Source organism: Arvicanthis niloticus, chromosome 13, assembly GCF_011762505.2.
Source record: "Arvicanthis niloticus isolate mArvNil1 chromosome 13, mArvNil1.pat.X, whole genome shotgun sequence".
NCBI lineage: Eukaryota > Metazoa > Chordata > Mammalia > Rodentia > Muridae > Arvicanthis > Arvicanthis niloticus.
The window spans coordinates 54,480,398-54,502,073 of record NC_047670.1 but is presented as its reverse complement, the minus strand read 5'-3'; the positions used below and the strand labels follow the sequence as shown (position 1 = coordinate 54,502,073).

Below are 21,676 nucleotides of genomic sequence, written 5' to 3'. Positions count from 1 at the left end.
GCAGGCCAAGGCGGGCTTGGGGGACTGGACAGGGCAGGCCCTGACTCATAAGGCCAGAGTGACCTGGTGGGGGGCGGGGCTCCCATTAAACGGGAGATATGAGCTGGTCTGTGTGAGTGACGTCACAGGGGTCCCAGAACCCCTCGTCTCCAGCCACCTCAGCATAGACAGGGCATGTCGCCATGGGGGGCAGGGCCCTGGGAAGGCACCACCTCCTGCCAGGTGGGAAAGGACCTGGCATGGCCTCCAGTCCCTCTTGTGTACCTGTGTCGAATGGATGGCCCTGGCTGGACCCTCTGCAGCTCTGATGGCTGTCTGTATTCTCCTGTTCCTCTTGTGTGTATCTCAGATGGTGTCCCTTTCCGAGGCCTCCTTGGCCAGCCTGGACCCTGTCAGAGTGGCTTCTTTGTTTCTGGTTATAGGACCCTGGGTCTTACTAGGCAGTTGTTCTGTCTCCCTCTTCTAAGGGTCCTGGGGTGGGGAGGTAGGGAGAAGCATTCATCAATCGTGCCTCAAGCGCTGGAATCCGTGAAATTGTATGTCTTGTTTCACATCTCTTCTGGAAAAGGGGGCTTCCTCGAGCCAGGCTCAGCCCCGAGACAACGAAGCTCTTACGTCGCCCTGTCCCCGCCCTTGGCCTTGCGCTGGGCCCACATACTCACCCACTTACTGGTAAGGATCTTCTAAGGCCTGGCCCTTCGTAGATGTGTGACTTAGCCAGCAAGCATGAAGGCTTAGCCTCAGCTGTGCCCTCTCTGTCCTTTCCAGGTGCCCGGCGCCCCTGGGCACCCAAGGACCCCCAGATAGGCCGGTGGAGGAGGTGGAGCAGCTGCCCCCTCAAAGATACTGGCCTGTGGTCTGGACTCCAGGGCCCCAGTTCTGACACCACCAGGGTGTCTCAGCCATCTCTGCCAAGCTTGAGGAAGCATCCTATGGGATGGCAGGGTGATACCCTGTTCCAAAGAGATGGCTGTCCAGTGGAAAGGGTATGACAGAAAGCCCTGCATGGGATTCTCAAGAGTAAACCAGCTGCCTGAGGGCTAGGACAAGCCTGAAGAAGGAATAGCGACTGCCTTGGAGGGGTTGGTGGCACATCAAGGACCCTGTTCCATCTAGACCCCAGTATCGGCCTATGTATTGATTCTGAGATCATTAAAACCCTTCCTTCTCTTCATCCACGTGTACCTCTCTTTTCACAGAGCGGCCCTTGGCCCGCTCCATCCAGTGTTAAGAACGAACATAGATAGGCCTTGTCTTCTAGACACCAAGATGGTACATTGATTTTGGGCTCTTCTCTTTGGGTCCAAACTGTGCCCTGGGCCTGTTCTCTAAGGAAGTCTCACAGGCTGGGGACCTTGGGGACAAACCTCTGTGGCTTTTATCTCTGGGACTGGAGTGAAAGGTGGGCAGTGAGGCTCTTTCCAGCTCAGAGCATGTTGGCAAGGGCCTGGTCGTGCAGCTAGCTCTTTATATTACCAGATGTGCAAGACCTGGGGCACCAGACATGTGCTACAGAAAATTACCCAAGTCTAATTTGGAGATGGGTTTGACCCTTCTCAGTGATGCTCAAAGGATAGACTTTGTATTCTCTAGACCTGGGCATCCCTCTGTCGTAGCCCCTGGCCACATAGTGCTGACTTTCATTCAGTAAAGTCATTGGAAATGGATGGCAGTTCCTTAGTCACCAGATTTCACTAAGAAGGGACAAGTGGCTGCTACATCCAGCATGACAAATGGGAACATTTGTCCTCCAAGAGGTCCTATGGACAGCTGCGGGACATGCTACCTTCACAGTGCCCCTTGTGTGAATGGCCAGTTGACAAAAATCTCAAACCAGGCCAGATATACCCTCCTGGCCCAGTCTCTAGTACTGTGATCCCCTTTCTGGAGTCTTCCTGAAGGAACTGGACTCCAGTTCAAAGCTGGACAGCCTTTGCCTCTGCCTTGTGTGACCCTGTCACACAATGACCCTGTCATTGCCAAGACCATCTGTGGAACACACAGCAGAAACAACCATCACCCCCAAGACCAGGCCTTCCCACCTGCCCTGCAATAAACAATTTGTCAGCTGTACTCTGCAGACAGGACTCCGTGAGCAACAGACCGGATGGATCCACTTGACCTTGGGATGACCTCCTGTGTTCCACCCCAGGGGACTAGAAGCCCCAGATGCTTCTCTCTGAGAACATAACCACCATTCTAGTCAGGAGGAGACTCCACATAGCCGAGGACTGAGGTCTGTAAGATGGAGCCAGACACTTGTATGACTTTGGCACTGACTTCTGTGTTTTCTTGTGGGCAAATAAAGGCCGTGAACACTCTCTGGTGTGCATTTCTTGAGGCATCTATCACATTGGGTGGATGCTCGTGGGGCCAGGTCTGTCCTGAGCCTGCTGGAACTGCTGAGACCCCCAGCCATCCACCTGGCTATTGCTGTGCCAAGCTTGAAGCATTGACAGACAGCAGGGTGACTTCTGTACCCCTAAGTGAAGCTCTTAGCTTAGTCTCACCAGCCTCCACTTCCCATTGCTACCACAGAAGGGGCAGTGAGGGCAACAGCCCTTGTTTCTCTCTGGCTGGGCTGTAGTTTGGCTGATCCTGGGCAGCAAGTGAGTGGGTGGAACCCTGGCAGTCCTGAGCCCTGGCTTCTGAGAGGGATGTCTAGGATACGGTATCTAGGATACGGTATCTGAACAGTGTCCTTTTGAAGGACAGATTAGGACTCAGTGATGGGACTAGGTTTATCCCCAGATCTGTATGAGTTTTGTGACTCTGGGCAGGTCACAAGGCTCTGGCCAGGCCAAATAAGAACAAAATCTGTCAGCGTTTCACCTCAGAGGGGGCCCCAGACAGGAGTTAAAAGTGCTGGCAATGGGGTGAATGGGGAAGTCCTTCCCATAGGACTCTGGGATCCTTCTGAATCAAGCCATTCCCTCCCCGTTTTCCAGAGCAGCAGGGCTTCTTAGCCAGGACTTGGAAAGATGAGGGTTTGCAGGGCCCATACTACCCCATGGCCCATGGCTGGCTCCCAACTCAGCCTGTAGCTCTCTCCACAGATGCGGCCCCCCTTCCACCAGCCCCCTGCCCTTCCCTGTGGACGGCCCCAGGACCAGCTAGGTAACTCAGCTAGGCACTGTTCCCATACTGTATTTCTTTCTGATCCTTCCTTCCTTCCTTCCTCTTGGACTTGGGGTGGCAGCTTAGAGGACAGGCCCCTGGGGGGTTCAAGGCACTTGCCTACTCTCTCCAGCTTTGCCTGAGGACCTCTTTTCTCTGTGGAGCATCTAAGCTGCTTTCTTTTCCCCTGGGCTTCCAGGCAACAGCATTAATGGGATCCCCTAGGTCCCCTACCTGTCACTCCATAATGGCCAGGTCTGGGAGCCCGGGGAAGGTGGCCCTGTGATTGGGCCCCAAGGGACCTTGGGACAGTGCTGGCTCTACCTTCATTGGAGTTTGAACCTGCTCTTTCTTCTCTGGTTATGGCCTGTCTGTCAGCTAGTTGGGCCTCTGAATGCCCTTCCTGCTTAGTTAAGAACAGAGGGGCCAGGTTGGAAGAGCCAAGAGTTATCCCTGGTCATCCTGGAGATAACAACCGGGACAGGCCGAGCTCTCTGCTCCTCTGCCATGGCAGCTCCCTCTTCTGGGCATTGGGTGGCTTGGTCCCTGTACACTGTGGTTGAAGGTAAGCACTGGCTGTCTTGGTATGGGGAGGAAGTTGGCTGGTTTTCTTGAGCTGTCCACAATCCTCTCCCTCCTGCTCTGTACTGTTAGGGTTCTGGGTTACAATGTAGCATCCTCTCTGAGCTGACTGGAATCCCATCTCATCTTGTGTCCCTGTAGGGTGCAGCCCGGAATCCGGAGGACGTAGACCGGGAGAGACGAGAGCACGAACGGGAAGAGAGGATGGGGCAGTTGCGAGGGTCCGCAACCAGAGCCCTGCCCCCTGGCCCACCTACAGGGGCTACCGCCAACCGACTCCGAAGTGCAGCAGAGCCTGTGGCTTCCACCCCAGCCTCCCGCATCCAACAAGCTGGTCAGTAGGGGCCTTGAGCCTTGGGCTGGGCCTATGGGGGTTAGGGGACTGCTTACGTCCATACTGAAGGCGGCTCCCCTCCCCTCCCTCCAGGCAATACTTCTCCCAGAGCGATCTCACGGGCCGACCGAGAGAGGAAGGTGAGCATGAGACTCCACAGAGGTGCGCCTGCCAATGTCTCCTCCTCAGACCTCACTGGGCGGCAAGACGTCTCCCGAATGGCAGCCTCACAGGTGAGTCAGCTCTTCCAAGCCTCTCTGGGCATAGCGGACTTAGATGTTCTCGGTGTCGGTCTGACCTTGTGGCATCTTTCCTCCCCTGTCTCTGATCACCCTGGAGCTAATTAGTACTCCTGTGTTGAGTAAAGTGAGAAACTGAGGCTCAAAGAAATAACAGCCCAGTAAGCCATAACCCTCACTGCCAGGAGGCAGTCTGGGTGGGTGACTCTTCAGCAGTGCCCGTCAGCACTGCTAACAGTAAGGGGTGGGAGAGGGAGAGGCCTGTGGGAGATGAACTTCTGTGGACCCAGACCTGGGATTGAGCCATCCTTGGCTCCAAGGAGAGTTCCAGCTATAGAGCCAGGGTTAGCCTCAGACTTTTGAGATCACACAGCCTGCTCTCAGACTGAGCAGTCTGCTGTGATGGGTGGAGCTCCAGGGGGAGAGATTTGGGGAATCATTGTGGCGACCTGCTTAAGGACTCATCTTGAGACTCCTCCCTGTTTCTCTGTCGCCTCTTGAAGACAAGCGTGCCATTTGACCATCTTGGGAAATGAGGAGAATGACCACAGACCAGTGTTTGCTTAGGTGAGTGCTGGTGTCTACTGAGGGCCCTGGGGGGAGGGGAACATGACATGGAAGCAGGAACCTCCCCTTCTACATCTCTGCAAGGAAGCTTTAAATGTTAGAGCCTGCCATCCAGGCTGTGGTTTCTCACAAGCAGTCCTGAGTTTGTACACAGTGACACTTCAAGGAAACCCTTTTTCTGTCCTTAGTTCTTCTGTCCTCTTGGTCCCTAGGAAAGACCAGGCTCTTGGCTACACGTGGGTTTCCAGGGCTTTAGCCTACCTCCTCCTTCTGGCTGTTATGTAAGATGGTTTGTGCAAAGGCAAAAAGGAACCAGAATGTAGAAGGGCCTTGGCCAAGGCGAGTTCGGGGTGACTGCCTGTGGCCGTCTCTGAGGCTTGGGAGGCAGTACCCAGTAGCCTGGGTTGGGAAAGGACCCACAGACTCTTCTGGTAGTATTGTCTGGGGATCTGAGCTCCCGGCAGAAAGTGGATGTCAGCAGGCAGTGTCCCACCCGTGTGTTAAGGGATGCAGCTTCACACTGCAGAAATTTTCCCACAAATGGCTAATCCATTCAGACAGACAGGGTTGGGATGATTGTTCAATCTGCCAGAGCTGAGTGAACTGAGGCAGCCAGGCACTTGACCGTCATCTTTTCTTCCCTCCTAGTGTCTTCACTGCATTTTCTTTTTAAAAAAATAAAAACAAATAAGAGAAAGGACAGAAAGAAAGAACCGCTCACATGAACACAAAAGAAAAAAACAAACCACAAAAACCACAACCCAGCACAAAGTCGACAGTGGATTTTGTTTCTTTGATTTATTTTGCCAATGGCAAAAAGACAAGACGTCCTTAGCACTGAGGATTTTTGTCCCCTTGCCTTGCCCACTGCTCCCAACCCGAAGAAGGCTGCCAACACTCCTCTGGTGACACTCCAGCCACCTGTTCTCACCACTGGCCATCACGTGCCGGGCCGCCATTGGAGGTGCCTGAAGAGCTCGAGTCAGGGAGTGGTTTGGCCAGTCAAAGACAAGTCCCAGGAGATTTCATGGAGCCTTGGATGACACACGCCATCAGCCCTTGGGTGATGACAGTGGCCAGCGTTGTATTGGGCTTTCCCAGAATCCCCTCCCTGAGCATCCTGGTTCCCGCCACACACCCACCTGTCACCTCTCTGCAGAGACCCTGAGGGTGCGGTGAGATGGTGGCCATGATGTTTGTGAGTCTGTGTGTGTGTGTGTGTGTGTGTGTGTATGTGTGTGTGTGAGAGAGAGAGAGAGAGAGAGAGAGAGAGAGAGAGAGAGAGAGAGAGAGAAACTGAGACTTGTATTTTTCAGAGCTGCAGGTAGCCTGCCATGCCTGCCTGGCCAAGTTTCTGTTTTCCTCCCCCTAAAGTCAAGGTGGGGTGGACAATGACCTCCACATCCCTCAGGGCATAGAGTCCTTGCCACCACCTGTCCCCAAATACCAGTGTGTGGCAGCCCCCCATCTTTCATTCCTGATCTTAGGCAAGTTCTTGGAGTCTGCTCCCAGATGGCATCGGCTCTGAGTTACCAGTTAGTTCCCTGGTCCTGAAAGTCACCTGTTGTCACCCCTCTTTTCAGGCCTGACTCCTGAGTAGGACCCTGGGTCAGGGCTAAGTGTTGAATTTTCCCTTCCTGGTTAACACCTGTTTTTTTTTTTGTTATTTTATTTTATTTTTGTTTGTTTTCTCGGTGTGTGTATTTCCTAATTTATTTACCTCTTTTTCCCTTTCTTTTTTTTTAATTAAAGAGCAAAACTTTTTATTACTTTGTAATTTAAAAAAACTGAAAAAAAATTACTGAAGAACTTTGGGGGGAATTTTGTACTTTTTTCCTGTGTAAATATTGGACTTTTTTGAGCTTTATTGTGGTTGTTAATTTGAAGTAATAAAGTAGAAAAGGAAAAGTGATGTAGACCACCCTCTGTCCGCCTCTTTGCTCTTGGGTTTCTCGTCAGCTGACTTACCAGGGACAGGAGGACATCACAAAGAAGCCGCCAGCCTCAGAGGCAGCAGTGGCTGGAGCCATTGGGATCAGTTACATGGTATATCCAGGGGCCTTTGGGAACTCGAGGGACACAGTGCAGCCTCTGTCTACTGGCCGCTGGGTGAGAACACTCTTTAGGTAGGGTGGGGTGAAGGTCTACACAGTAAAAGGTGAGGCTCTGAGGCTGCCCCAGGACACCATGTTATTTACAGGAGAGTAAGGCTCGGGGACACTGGCTTCCCATCCAGAAACTAGCCTTGAGTTACAGCCTTTGAGGCACAGCCCAGGCCATCTGACCTCACCTCCATTGACCATGGAGGTCTGAGCGATGATCTCTGCTCATCGTGTCCCTTGGCCATGTCCTGGTGTAGGAGTCTCCACCCTCACTCACTTTGTCTCATTGCTTATAAACCATGTGTTCAAGTCTCAACATGGACCACTGCGATACGTCTCATCCTGGAGAGAGCAAAACTTGTCTGGTGATAGGTGTCAACCCCAGGAGTTTCCCCCAGGTCTTTCACTATTTGAAGAATCTATGACCTCTACAACCTGACCTGGAAGATGCTGTCCTGCCAGCCCCTGTCACATGAGTGTCAGGGATGGGGATTGTTACTCAGACAACACAAGAGTTTAGAGTGTGTTACCCAAAGCCAGGGACTTATGGTTAGACTTATGGTTAGATTGAGTGGCAGGGAAGAGCTGGTAGAAGGGTTTGATTCCTGTGCCTTTGCTGGCTGGGGTGCTGGGGGCGGGGCGGGGCGGGGCAGGAATGCAGCCCCAGGAGGTATGAAGCCACAACAAAGCCCTGAAAAGCTGTGCTGTTGTCCTGTTTCCTTTGTCCTTCTTGCATCGTACAGTGGGAACTGTGGAGTGTATTTTCTTTTAGGGGAGAGGTGGTGCTCACGTAGCCCAGGCTGGTCCTTGACTCAGTAAGAGGCTGAGGATGGCCGTGAGCGCCTCACCTCCCATCTGTTTCCCATGTGCCACCATGCCTGGCTCAAAAATTATAGTTCTTAGTGACAGTAATGTCTCTATTTTTGCTATTTTCTTGAGCACAGTTAAGATTCAAAACAGGCTGCAGAGATGGTTCAGCGGTTAGGAGCACTGGCTGCTCTTCCAGAGGTCCTGAGTTCAATTCCCAGCAACCACATGGTGGCTCACAACCATCTGTAATGGGATCTGATGCCCTCTTCTGGTCTGAAGAGAGTGACTGTACTCACATGAAATAAATAAAAATGTTTTTTAAAAAAAATTCAAAACAGGTGGGTAGGGGCTCATTTAGTAAAGATACCTGTCACCAGGCTGGCAGCCTGGGTTCAATTCCCAGGACACCCTGCGGTGGTAGAAGGAGAGAACCCACTCTTGAGCTCTTGAAAGTTGTTTGTGCCATATCATGCGGTCACATTCTCTCTCTCTCTCTCTCTGATACAAACTTCACAAAATATAAGTTTATAAATTTATAAAGATCCAGATCAATTTTAATATTACTATTACCATAAAAACATAGACCTATAGCTAGGCACAGTGGTGGGTACCTTTGCTCTCAGCACTCAGGAGGCCAAGATAGATGGATCTCTGAGTTTGATGCCAGCCTGGTCTCCATAGTTCCAGGCTAACCAGGGCTTCATAGTGAGACCTTGATGATAAATAAATTAATCTAAAAATAGATGCATGGAGTAAATAATTAGAAAATTGTATTTCCTTGCCCTCGGGCTATATCAGGATGTGCTGTCAGAGTCGGACTTGACTTGACGTCATCCATCTTGTGGCCGGATCATCCATTTTAAATGAGTTAGTAGTGCTCTGCCCCCAGTTTGGCTTAATTTGTCTGGAGGTGATTAAACAAGCGTAATCAAAGCAAGGTGGGTTATGGTGGCAGGATATCGTGAGCCTGGGGTGCAGGAGAGGAGCCCATCTCCCCAAACCACAAAAGCTAAACCCCAAAAAGTTGCAATCAGAACCAACCCTGTTCCTCCCCCGCCTTGCTGTATGAGGGAAGGGCCGTGGCTGACGGGAGGTGAGGCGGGAGGACACATCAAACACAGTTCATTATTCAGACCAAATAAACAAACATCAGGAAGTTGCACTCAGATTGACGGCAGCCATGCCACCCAATGAGTCACTGTCACATAGCAAGCATGATGGCGGGGCTCAGAGGTATTTGCCATGTGTTGGCCAGAGGAGGAGCAGGATGCCCAGAGATAGATTCCAGAGAACTAAGTGGCCCCTCTGTGACCCCGGACGCCATCTGGGTTTCCTCATGTGCAAAGTGAGGATGATGGTGCCTGCTTCTGCTTCTAAGAATAGTCAGGACTAAACAAACGTAGATGGGACACAGGGCTAAATTCCCAGAGGGCACCAGTGCTGAGCCATGACAACCCAGCCTGGCCACTATCTCTAATCCCCATTGTGTGGATGCAGACACCAGAGAAACAAAACATAGTCCCCTGCTCCTCAGCCCAGTCTCTGAGCCTTCACCATATCCAGGCACCTGCATGTGCTAGTCAAGGGGACAGACTCAGGTAAGGAAATTGGCTTATCTCACGGTAGAACACACTGTGAGCTTGTTAGGGCATGTGTCTCTGTGATAAGAGCTCCTACCCAAAATATATGAGGAGACCCTGGGTTCCATCGACAGCATGAGAATTGTGTGGTAGCCTCTGATCAAGCAGGCCCAGAGGAAGAAGGAAAGGCGTGTGGTACAGAGGAGATGCTATGGAGATGCTTGGCCTGAGCCTTGGAATGGGAGTAAAAGTTCACTGGGGTTGAGTAGAACAGCATTGTTCCCAGCAGGGAAATCACATGGGAGAAAAAGCCTAGAGCTTTGGCCTTGCTGGACATTTGGGGGCGGAAGAATAGTTAGGCAATCCACAGCAGCCGAGGAGGCTGAGGTCACGTTATGCAGATGTGGATCTGGACCCGGAAGGCTCTCGAACTTCCTGTTCTTCAGTAGATCATCTTTAAAACCAAGACAAACAAAAACAAAACAAAGACACGTGAGTGTGGGCATGGTGTGTGTGTGTGTGTGTGTAAATGTGCGAGCAGTGAGCATGCAGGTATGTATGCCCTAGGGTCAAGTCAAGAGGTTAATGGTGTCTTCTCTTGTTCTCCCCTTTATATTCTAAGGGAGTCTGTCCCTCAGCTCGGACGTCTTCAAATGGCCACCTGACACCAGCCTGTCTCCACCTGCCCGGCACTGGTGTTACAGGTTTGTGTTGCCAGGCCTGCCCTGAAATGGGTGCTGGGCATGGAACTCAGGCCTTCAAGTTCAGGGAACAGACACTCTATTGACAGCTGTCTCCTCCAACCCTTTTTTCTCATGAAAAATTTCCCCCCAAGTTACGTCTACGTTGGTGTGTATGTACATGTTCATGGAGGCCAGAAGGACGATGTTGGGTCCCTTAGAGCTGACAGCTACAGTTGGGAGCCACTTGATGTGGATTCTGGGAACCAAACTCCTGCCTTCCGTAAGAGCAGCCCATGCTCCTAACCACCGAGCCATCTCTGCAGCCCACCTTTTCCTTTCCTCTTCTCTTCTCTCTTCTCCTTTTTCTTTCTTTCTTTCTTTCTTTCTTTCTTTCTTTCTTTCTTTCTCTCTCTCTCTCTCTCTCTCTCTCTCCCCCCCTCTCCCTTCCTTCCTTCCTTTCTTTCTTTCTTTCTTTCTTTCTTTCTTTCTCTCTCTCTCTCTCTCTCTCTCTCTCTCTCTCTCCCCCCTCTCTCCCTTCCTTTCTTTCTTTCTTTCTTTCTTTCTTTCTTTCTTTCTTTCTTTCTTTCTTTCTTTCTTTCTTGAGACAATGTCTCATTTTGTAGCCCAGGCTAGCCTCTTAAATATACAACTACCCTGGGGCTGGAGAAACTGTGTGGTGGTCAAGAGCACTGACTGCTCTTAACCAGAAGATGCTGGTCCAGACGACTCAGATTCAATTCCCAACACTCACATGGCCTCTCACGATGGTCTGCAACACCACTCCCAGAGCATCTGAGAAAACCCCATGCACGTAAAATAAAAATAAATACAATTTTAAAAATTGTATATCAATCTTGTGTTAAGGCATGACTGACCATCCCTGGACAGCTCATCTCCCCTGAGCCCAGCTTCTGCATCTGTAAAGTGAATACTAAAGCCCTTCAGGGGTCCCAGCTCCCTTTGCTGGGCCGTCTCAGTCTCCACTGGCCTCTGTGAGTTGGAACAGACATGATGGATGTTCACTGGAGGACAGCAGTGGGCAGGGAGACTGGAGGAAGGAATTATGGTCACCACCCAGGCAGAATGGAAAGATGCTTGAACTGCCAGCATCTGGGAGAGGGAGATCTGGTGGCTTTGGGGTTACATCTCTGGAAGCCATGAGAGCAGAGAGAGAAACCTAGGAGATGGGTAAGGGGGAGGACTCTGTTGGAGGGGCAGAGCGGCTAGGAGGGGATGGAATACGGGCTGAAAACAGGTCAGTGGGTTCAAATAACATCAAGCCTGGCAGAAAGGTAGTCTCTACTGACCGTTTTCCCTTTACCTCCTTTTAAAAACCACATTTTTAGCTGGGCAGTGGTGGCTGGTGGTTCATTCCTTTAATCCCAGCACTTGGGAGGCAGAGGCAGGCGGATTTCTGAGTTCGAGGCCAGCCTGGTCTACACAGAGAAACCCCACATTGTTATTTGAAGTGTGTGTGTCTGTGTGAGGGAATGTCACATGTGTAGGTAGGTACCCCCAGAGGCCAGAGGAAGGTGTCAGATCCCCTGAAGGTGCAGAGAATACTGAGGCTCAAGCTCAGGTCGGCTGGAAGAGCAGAAGGTACCCTTAAGCATGGAGCCATCTCTCCAGCTTCAGGACCACTTTATTCTATTGAAAGGGTCTCATACAGCTGGATGCCCATGTACCACAAGCTGGTGGGATTGACTGGCATTCCGGTTTTCTACATTGCTTTCCACACAGACAGGCCATACTCAACAAACAGCAGTCATGCCGATGTTAAAGATGCATCCTTTGGCTCTAGGGAGGAACACTGTTCCTTTAAGGAGGCATAACTGGAGACCCTTACCACAGGGCTGGTAGCTGGCAGCGGGGCTCCTCCCTGCCCTTTAGAGATGCTTCTCAGGTAATTATATCTCACGGGCTTTTCATCCTGCACCTTCAAAGCACCTGTGATTCTGGCAAGCCCCACCCCTGCCTTTGAAGTCAAATCATCCAGGTTTCCCTGGGCAGGCCTAGACTTGGTACACCCAGGCCTCCAGGACTAGTCCTTCAGCTCTCTGCGTGTCCTCTTGCTTTTCTTCCTGTTGTGACAAAACACCAGACAGAAGAAGCTTAAGGAAGGAAAATTTTACTTGGACTCATATTGTGGGGGTATAGCCTGTCATGGTTGGCATCAGGAGTATCACACAGCTGCGTCCACAGTCAGGAAGCAGAGAGAGATGTATGGTGGTGCTCAGCTCGCTCGCTCGCTCGCTCGCTGGCTCCCTCAGTTCAACCTCCAGGACAATGCTGCCCTCTTGAGTTAAACCTTTCTAGAGACACACCCAGAGGTGTCTAGAGTTGCACCCAGAAGTTCTAAATCCCTTCAAGCTGACAAGGATTAGCCATCAGCTTCCTTTCCTGAGGGCTGTGTTTCTGACTCTCAGACTGTTGCAGCCTGGGGATGTGCAAAGGATCTGACCCCAGACTTGTTTCTGTTAGCATGGTTTGTCTGTCAGTTTCTGGAGGGCTTCACCTCTCTAGCCCTGTAGAGACAGGGATGGCCGCAACTGGAAGACACAGAGAAAGCAAAGTTCTCTTGGGTCTCCACCTCAAGCCCCTATCACCGATTCATTCACACATACCCCAGATGGTTCCCTAGGACTGGCTTTGTTCTGCTTCCTGATGACCATCAGTGTCCTGAATGTCACACCTCCACAAGAAGCGTTGTTGCCTGGGTTCTTCCTTGCCGACTAGTCTCACCTCATGAGATAGGAAAGTATCCTAGATTCATTTCACAGTTAGCCATCAGACTTGCTGTGTGCAGGGCCACTTGGGGTGACCTGTGCCAAGTAACATTATGTCCTTGTGCTTCAGTTTCTTCATCTGCCAAATGGCAGCCACTGTTGCTTGCTAAGCTCTGTGTGAATCTGTAATTCCAGTTCCAAGGGATGTGATGCCCTCTTCTGAGTTCGGGTCCCAGCACTCCCCAAGGGCAGGTGGCTCACAGCTGCCTCTAACTATACAGTTGCAGAGGATCTGACTCCTGCTCTCTGCACTCAACTGCACATACCCACAGAGACACATGGGCACACAGCCACATAATGAATAAAAAAGGAAATACTTTTCTCTTTGTTTGAAACAGTGTCGCACTCGGTAGCTCTATGTAAACCTGGCTGATCTTGATCACAGGGATCCACCTGCCTCTGCCTCTGCCTCTGGAGTTCTGAGATTAAAGGATTGTCCTTAAACTATCTTAAAGAAATTACCTACATACTTTACATCATACATGCATTTGCACAAATAAGATGTCTAGTGTGTATTTTATAAGTAACATTTTTTCTTTTGTTAAAAATGATTCATTGAAATCCCAGCACTTGGCAGGCAGAGGCAGGCGGATTTCTAAGTTCAAGGCCAGCCTGGTCTACAGAGTGAGTTCCAGGACAGCCAAGAACACAGAGAAACCCTGTCTCGAAAAACCAAAAAAAAAAAAAAAAAAAAAAAAAAAGATTCATTGAGCCAGGTGGTGGTGGCCAGGCCAACACTTGGGAGGCAAAGACAGGTGGAGGTGAACTCATCTCTATGAGTTCAAGACCAGCCTGGTCTACAGAGCAAGTTCCAGAATAGCCCAGGACTACACAGAGAAACTCTGTCTCAAAAAAAGCATTAAAAATTTAAAGATGGCCAGGCAGTGATGGCTCACCCCTTTAATCCCAGCACTTGGGAGGCAAAGGCAGGTGGATTTCTGAGTTCGAGGCCAGCCTGGTCTACAGAGTGAGTTCCAGGACAGCCAGGGCTACACAGAGAAACCCTGTCTCGAAAAACCAAATAAATAAATAAATAAATAAATAAAATAACTTAAAGATGTATTTATATTATCTGTGTGTGTGTGTGTGTGTGTGTGTGTGTGTATGTGTATGACATGTACACAGGTGACTGAGGAGGCCAGAAGAGGGCATCAGATCCTCTGGAGCTGGAGTTACAGGTGGTTATGAGCTGCCTGTCCTGGGTGCTGGACACTCAACTCTGGTCCTCTGCAAGAGCAATAAGTGTTCTTAACCATTGAGCCATCTCTCCAACCCTTATCTTTTCTTTCTGTCCTGAGGATTGAACCTAAGACCTTGTACATGGTAAGCAAGTAAAAACCTTACCACTGAGTTATATCTCCAGATAGGACCTCATTAAGTTGCCCAAGCTAGCCTTGAACTCACTCTGTAGCCCAGGCTAGCCTTGAACTTTCAACTTCTTCCAAGCTCAGCTCTTTTTTCCCTTCCCTTATCTTCTTGCTCTCTCTCTCTCTCTCTCTCTCTCTCTCTCTCTCTCTCTCTCTCTTTCTCTCCTTCTCTTTCCCTCTTTCTCTCTCTTTCTCCTCTTGTCTCTTTCCTCACTTTTTATTACACTTATTTATTTTCTGTGCACACATGTGTCAAAGGACAACTTACAGGAGTCTTTTCTCTCCTTTTATGTGTAAGTTCTCAGGACTAAACTCAGGTCATCAGGCTTGGTCAGCAAGCATTCTTACTTACTGGGCCATCTCACCTGGCCCTCTCTCTTTTAAGACAGGATCTCACTCTGTAGCCCAGGGTAACCTGAACTCACCATGTAGTCTAGGCTGGCTTCCAACTTGTGGCAATCCTCCTGCTTCAGCCTCCTAAAAGTATTTGGATTACAAGTGTGAGCCGATGCATGCAGCGTTTCTCTTTTTATTTTATAGTTTTTTTTGAGACAGAGTCTCATGTGCTGAAGGCTAGCCTTGAACTTGCTATGTATCCACAACTGAATTTGGATTCTCAAGCTTCTTCTGTCTTTACTTCTCAAGAGCTTATGTTAGAGGCATGCTTTCATGCCTCTAACAAGCCTCCAACTAGCCTCCAACTAGCCTCCAACCAGCCTCCAACCTGCTTCTAACCAGCCTCCAACTAGCCTCCAACCAGCCAACCATCCTCTAACCAGCCTCCAACCAGCCTCTAACCAGCCTCCAACCAGCCTCCAACCAGACTCTAACCAGCCTCCAAACAGCCTCCAACCAGACTCTAACCAGCCTCTAACCAGCCTCCAAATAGCCTCCAAACAGTTTCCAACCTGCCTCTAACCAGCCTCCAAACAGCTTCCAACCAGCCTCCAACCAGCCTCCAACTAGTCTCCAACCAGCCTCCAACCATCCTCTAACCAGCCTCCAACTAGTCTCCAACCAGATTCTAACCAGCCTCCAACCAGCCTCCAACCAGCCTCCAACCAGACTGACACTGGCCCTGAAAGAGGGCTTATGGTATAGCCAAGGAAGCAGGTTTAGTGAGCCTTAAGCACTTGCCTATGATTGCTCCCTCTGCTTGTCAGTGCTAGAGCTGGGGTTCAAACCAGGCCATTTGGCTCAGCCTTACTTCTCTGCTCTGGGTAAGGTTGCTCTTCTTTTCTGGGTGACCTTGGGAGAGTCACCCCAACTTCCTGATCTGCTCCCCTCTGAGCTTTATCCCCCACACTCCTTCTACCTCTGGCTGTGATACCCACCTTCTTCGGGTACCCACCATATCCCTCCTGAGCACCCAGGGTTCAGAAGCACTCTCTCCATCTGTCCCTCAGGGCGGGATCTTCATCCAGGCCTGGCTCATCAAGCATGGCATTTCCTCTCTTCAATGATTGGCTCAGAGATGGAACCATACCACAAGCTGGGCCAATCAGGCAAATCCTGGGACAGACTGGAATTCTTGGGAAAGGGGAGCACTCTTAGTCAGTGAGGTGAAAGGGCAGCTGGGAATGCAGCCAAGACACACACACACACACACACACACACACACACACACACCACAGGAGCGGGTGTGTGTGTGAGAGAGTGAGCACACAGAAGGACTAAAAGAAAGGTACCCTGTTGAGCCTGCATGAGCCTTAAATCCTCCACGTTGAATTTCCTACTTAAGTGAGCCCATGGCTTCTGTATTTAGCATGCCTTGTGGTAGATGTCAGCCTGCTGCAGTCAGAAGGTCTGATTCTTACAGGGCTTGAACTGGGGTTTTCAGCAGCCACTGCTCTGGACACAGTGGCAAAATACTGGCAGGTGGGGAAACTGAGGCTCAGAGGAGCAAAGCTACACGCCTAAGGTCATTCCACAAAGGAGGCACTTTCTGCCTGCTACTCACAGGGACTCTGGGCCACATGACCGGATCTCCTACAGTGTACTTGGAGACAGGGATACCATGGAGGCTGTGGACGAGCTGGGTCCCTCATCACATGCACATCAGAGGCCTAAAGCTCCCTCCTCCACACTTTCCTACCAGAAGCTAGGAGTAGACCGGAAGACGGGTGACCTTACATTGGGCTTGGGTCTCCTTCCCAATATCCAGGGAAGTCTTTTTGTCTGTGGCTATTTACTGAGCCAGGCCTGGGAGGATGCAAAGATGAACTGACCCTGCATCCCCGCCCTGCAGAAAGCCCCTATCTTCCCCCAACAGACAGCTGGATGGTAATGTACAATGAGCAGAAAACACAGATGGGACAATACATCATTTCTTTAAATAACGCTTTGCTAAGTTTGAAAATATTACAGGCTTTTGAAAACAAATTTTGGAAAATTAAAAAAAAAAAAAAAAAAAAAAAAAAACCAACAACCCACTACTCATAACCCTGCCGCTTAGGAGGCGCCTGTGATAGCCCATCTGTTTGTGCTGCTGCCAATGTCTTCCTTTCAGCACTGCTTAAAAAATAGAGTTCAAGCCAGGCTGCCACGAAGACTTCTCCCCGCCTTCATTGTACACTATTGGTTCTAATAGTTTCCTCCATAGCAAGACTAATCATGTTGAGAAACCATGTTTTTAGATTGTACAATTACTTTTATTCTAGTTTTAAAAGAATCATTTATTTATTATATGTATGTGAGTACACTGTCGCTGTCTTCAGACACACCAGAAGAGGGCATCTGATCCCATTACAGATGGTTGTGAGCCACCATGTGGTTGCTGGGAATTGAACTCAGGACCTGTGGAAAACCAGTCAGTGCTCTTAACCACAGAGCCATGTCTCCAGCCTGTGTAATTGCGCGAGCACACACACACACACACACACAGGAGACTGTTTTAAGGGGTTTGGAGGAATGGCTACTCTATGAAGAGTATTGGCTGCTATTTTAGAAAACCTGGGATCAATTCCTAGCACCCACATGGCAGTTTATAACCATAACTCCAGTTCCAGGGTACCTGTACCTTCTGAGGGCACCAGGCATGTACATGCAGGTGAAACACCCATGCACATAATAAAAATAAGACCAAGAGAGGTTGTTTTATTATATATATTGAATGTCGTTGTGTGGATCACTCGTTTTCTTTAACTTCCTTCAGTGGCTGTGAGGTTGTTTCTAAGGTTTCCTTTGGGAAAAATAATTTAAGTGATCAGAATAGGGAAATGTCTGTGATCCTACGGTTTGGGAGGCTAAGGAAGTTTGAGGCCAGCGTGGGCTACTTAGTAAGTTCCAAGTTAAACCGAGCAACAGAAGAGAACAAGGGCCTGCCTCAAAACAAAAATACCAGTCTAGTAGTTGAGGCTTAGCTCAGTGGAACAGCTGCGTGCCCCAGCATGCAGAGGTCCCGGGTTCTAGTCACCGCAGCAAACGGATGAACAAGGAGGAAAAGGAGCAAGAATAGAAAGTGGGTGGAGCTATGGGTGGGGAAAGATGGGAGCAAGAATAGAAAGGGGGTGGAGCTGTGGGTGGGGAAAGACGTTCTTTCAGAATTGATTGGCAGGTGTAAGGTGGAGGCCACAGACTTGGGGAGAAGCCGGGTGAGAGATGAGAGATCTTTGAGTAGAAAGGGCAGGTAGAATGCTGAGAGTAAGTTTGCGTAGAGTGAGGGAGGAGATGTATTCTTCTTACCTCCATTTTTACATACATTTATTTGTGTGTGTATGATGTGACAGGGGGAGGGGCTCACATGGCAACAGTGCCCCATTTTCTGTCATGTGGGTCCACGGGATCTAACTCCAGTCCTCAAGTTTGGCAGCAAATGGCTTGACCACCAAGCTGCTGGCCCTCATCTTTTCAGAAGGCCTATTGCTGAGGGGAGCAACTAGCCCTGGCTCCTAGTGCCACCTGTCAAAATCTCTGTCACCAGGTCAGGTGACTTTCTGTTTTGAGACCCTTTTCTGGCATTGCATGCCTAAAAATACCCAGCACCTGCCTGTGCCCTGCCAGACAAGGCAGCTGTAACTTGAGAACCATGAGTACCTCTGGGGTGCAGGGACTAAGAATTTGGATTTGGGTATGATTTGGCCAACAGCTCTGGAGGGGGCAGGAGCTATCAGACTGGTCTGGTTTATAAGTTGTGTAGATATGGTGACAGTTGGGGCAAGGACTCTGCCTAGAGGGGTTAGCAACTCTGCAGGGGCAACTAGGAAGTTGTGAATTTCAAACCTGGGTTGGGAAGATGTACTGGCTGGTTTTGTGTGTCCACTTGACACAGGCTGGAGTTAATCACAGAGAAAGGAGCCTCCATTGAGGAAATACCTCCATGAGATCCAGCTGTAAGGCATTTTCTCAATTAGTGATCAAGGGTGGGAGGGCCCATTGTGGGTGGTGCCATCCCTGGGCTGATAGTCCTGGGTTCTATAAGAAAGCAAGCTGAGCAATCCAGGGGAAGCAAGCCAGTAAGTAACATCCCTCCATGGCTTCTGCATCAGCTCCCACCTCCAGGTTTCTAGCTTGTGTGAGTTCCAGTTCTGACTTCTTTTGGTGATGAACAGCCATGTGGAAGTGTAAGCTGAATAAACCCTTTCTTCCCCAACTTGTTTCTTGGTCATGATGTTTTGTGCAGGAATAGAAACCCTGACTAAGTCAGAAGAGGTCATCTCATCTATCTATGTATCTATGTATCTATCTATCTATCTATCTATCTATCCATCCATCCACCTATAGGATTTCTCTACATAGTCCTGGCTGTCCTGGGACTCATTCTGTAGACCAGGATGGCTTCAAACTCACAGAGATCCACTTGCCTCTGCCTCCCTACTGTTGGGAATAAAGGCGTGTGCCACTATCATTCAGCTTATTTATTTTTTTGAGTGACTGCCTCACTATGTAGCTATGGCTGGCCTAGAACTTGCTACATAGACCAGGCTGGCCTTGAACTCACAGAGATCTACTTGCTCCTGCTTCCCATATGATGCTCTTTGAAAAAAAAAAATCTATTTAGTGTGTGTGTGTGTGTGTGTGTGTGTGTGTATTCATGTCACTGTGTGTGCCTGTGGGTGAGAGAACAGCTGGTTTTCTCCTTCAGTCATGCAGCCATGGGGGTTGAGTACCATTACCCCAAGCTTCCCCTTAGGACCTAGTTATTACATTTGTCCATGTTACACATACTTTCTGTACATGCTTGCCAGGCCAGTGCCGAGTACTAGTTTTCACCAGGAAACAAAAAACTGTCAGATATCTTCATCCTTGCTGCATGCACTTTTCCTGGGGAGACACGAACAAACATCTACTCAACCCAGGTAAGGGACTAACCACAGAATAAAGGAATGGTTCTGCCCAATCAAGCTTGGAGAGTGAACATTCCATGAGTCTATTACAGCTGCTTATAGGAGCAAGAGTGAATGGTTGCTTAGGGGTAATTTAAAAAAATGAAAAAAGAAAAAGTCCCAGTCCGGCATGGGTCATGACCTCCCCACAACATCATAGGAGTGGCTCTCCCTTCTATAATTTTCTACCTCCCAAGAACTCTTAACTTCTCAAAGGCCATTCAGCTGGGGGTGGGGGTGGGGAGTTACATATTACAGCTGCCATAGTAACTTACGGGTTCATAGAGGAAGAGTTGTATAGAATGTTGGTTTGTTTGCATGCCTTCCTACTTGGGGTACAGATCTCCCCAGACAAAGTTAATTCAACAGTCTTTCTGGAACTTGTGTTCTCCTGGAAGATGAATAATAAGATAGAAAAACGATCCATACATGTTAAAAAATAAATTTTATTGAAAGAACAAGGCACGGTGAAGTGTTGCATATGGACTGCATGTGAGGGGCTCAGAAATCTTCCCCTGGAAGGAGATATTTGTCTCAGAACAATCCTGCCTCAGCTTCCCTAGTAAGGCCAGCAGAACAAGCCTTTGAAGGCTTTGTCGGGGAAACTGTAACCCCAGCAGAGGGGACAGCAGGTACAAAGGCATGGAAGCTGAATGCCTACACCTGGCTGGAGGGAAAGCAAGAGACCAGGAGAAGGAGATGAGGTCAGGCACGCCTGCGGAGGGAGATGCCACATCGAGGCTGTGCTGAGGATCTGCAGAGGTTGGCTTCATTTGGAATGTCGTGAGGAACTAGTTCAGGGTTTTGAACAAAGTGCCATATAGTTCATTTTGGGTGGGTTTGTTTGTTTGTCTGTTTGTTTTGGTGCAAAGAAACCTGTCTCAAAAAAACCAAAAAAAAAAAAAAAAAAAAAAAATAAAGCCCAGAGTCTGGTGATTCCTCCATCGATTTAAAATTTTAAAGGAATCCCTGATTCTCACATTGACACAGCCCTGCGGAGAATAAAGTTGGAAAATCCGGGCTGCCCACAATTCCTGGGCAGAGCCTGGACCACATGACAGCAGTACAGTAGGGAGGAGGTCAGAGTCTAGGCGTACAGGATGTCCTGCCCAAGCAGATGGGACGAGGGGCAGCGAGAGGGGGCCACTCAAGGATGATTCCAGACCTTGTGTCTTGGAGACTGGAAGCAGGGACTGGGGAATGCTGTGAAGAAACGTGTGTGGAAGGGAAAGCAGCTGAGCCGGCTAAGGAGGAGGCGTCGGTAGACAGTTGGAGCTGGAGATAAAAATAAACTTGGTTGCATATTACGCATTTCAGTCATCTGGGTAAGACGTGGGGACCTCGCAAATCAAAATGGGATAGGGGCTGGAATGACACCTCCAGAATCGGTTAGTTGGCTAGGAACCAGATGGAGCAGCTCCACGTGCAGTTTCATTTTGCACAACTATACAAAACGCTCCGTGGAAGTCCGTTTCATAGTCTCACACTCACCCTCCCCGCCTCAAGCGGCAACTAGATCTCGGTTCACCTTCAGCGTTGGCGCACACGAGGCATTCAGAGAAATGAAGCTCTAGCTAGCCCGCGAGTGTCCAGGACAATCTGTATCCCGCGGGTCAGACAGTGCATTCCAGGACTGTGGTGGGTGGGACTCGGAAATCTGGGCCCCGGGTCTCTCCCGGTGCGTTTGCGAATTGCGAGAGGACGGCACAGTCCTCCTGACCCGAGATTTGCGCGTGGTGCTTGGCAGCGCGCGGCCCCTTTAAGGCTCGGCGAGTGACCTCAGCCGCGCGCTCCGGCCCCGCCCCCGCCAGCGGCGTTCCGAGTGCGCATGCGCGTCGCGGCGGTACTCGGCGGGGCTCGGGACGCGCCAGCGGCGGCGGAGATACCTGGCTGCAGCGCCGCCTGCTCCGCCCGCAGGGTCCAGCGCCATGGGCTCCTGAGGTACCCGGGCGGCGGGATGCGCGGGATGAACCGGGACCAGGCGGGGTCTGCACCTTGGGGAGATCCTCACGCTGGGGACTTCCCGCGGGGAGGAAGGGACTCAGAGGCCCCCGAGCGGCCCGTGGGTGTGCCCGCTTCGCCAGCGTGGCGGGGCCCTGAGTGTAACCCGACCTGCTCGTGGGGGAGTCGGGGTGGGCGGCGCGGGGCCCAGCCTCTTACCGATGAGACTGTGCGCGCCGCGGTA

The 21,676-nt window shown here is 50.2% G+C and overlaps 2 protein-coding genes and 1 long non-coding RNA gene across 9 annotated transcripts in view; 2 read left to right on the top strand and 1 right to left on the bottom strand.

The window, feature by feature from the left end:
• Csnk1e (casein kinase 1 epsilon) overlaps positions 1-6,757 on the top strand; it is a 36,241-nt gene extending 29,484 nt beyond the window's left edge. For 3 of the 5 annotated variants that reach the window (XM_076911629.1, XM_076911628.1, XM_076911630.1), the window contains exons 8-12: positions 3,057-3,117; positions 3,841-4,033; positions 4,127-4,266; positions 4,776-4,839; positions 5,488-6,757. In XM_076911629.1, the coding sequence (XP_076767744.1) occupies positions 3,057-3,117; positions 3,841-4,033; positions 4,127-4,266; positions 4,776-4,792 (411 nt within the window). In that variant the 3' untranslated portion in view covers positions 4,793-4,839; positions 5,488-6,757. Of the gene's footprint in view, positions 1-568; positions 673-768; positions 2,322-3,056; positions 3,118-3,840; positions 4,034-4,126; positions 4,267-4,775; positions 4,840-5,487 lie in introns of those variants that run through there. The other 2 variants (XM_034516439.2, XM_034516442.2) reach the window with 2 other exon arrangements.
• A 3,877-nt stretch (positions 6,758-10,634) lies between these two features.
• LOC143434117 (uncharacterized) lies at positions 10,635-15,605 on the bottom strand. The gene is made up of 3 exons (XR_013103370.1): positions 15,502-15,605; positions 14,593-14,644; positions 10,635-12,095 (listed from the first exon to the last, which is right to left on the bottom strand). It is a non-coding gene; the product is annotated as an uncharacterized LOC143434117 (long non-coding RNA).
• A 5,190-nt stretch (positions 15,606-20,795) lies between these two features.
• Tmem184b (transmembrane protein 184B) overlaps positions 20,796-21,676 on the top strand; it is a 44,244-nt gene continuing 43,363 nt past the window's right edge. For 2 of the 3 annotated variants that reach the window (XM_034516673.2, XM_034516674.2), the window contains exon 1: positions 21,315-21,432. In XM_034516673.2, coding sequence (XP_034372564.1) covers positions 21,320-21,432 — 113 coding nt within the window. In that variant the 5' untranslated portion in view covers positions 21,315-21,319. Of the gene's footprint in view, positions 20,817-21,314; positions 21,433-21,676 lie in introns of those variants that run through there. The other variant, XM_076911626.1, reaches the window with a different exon arrangement.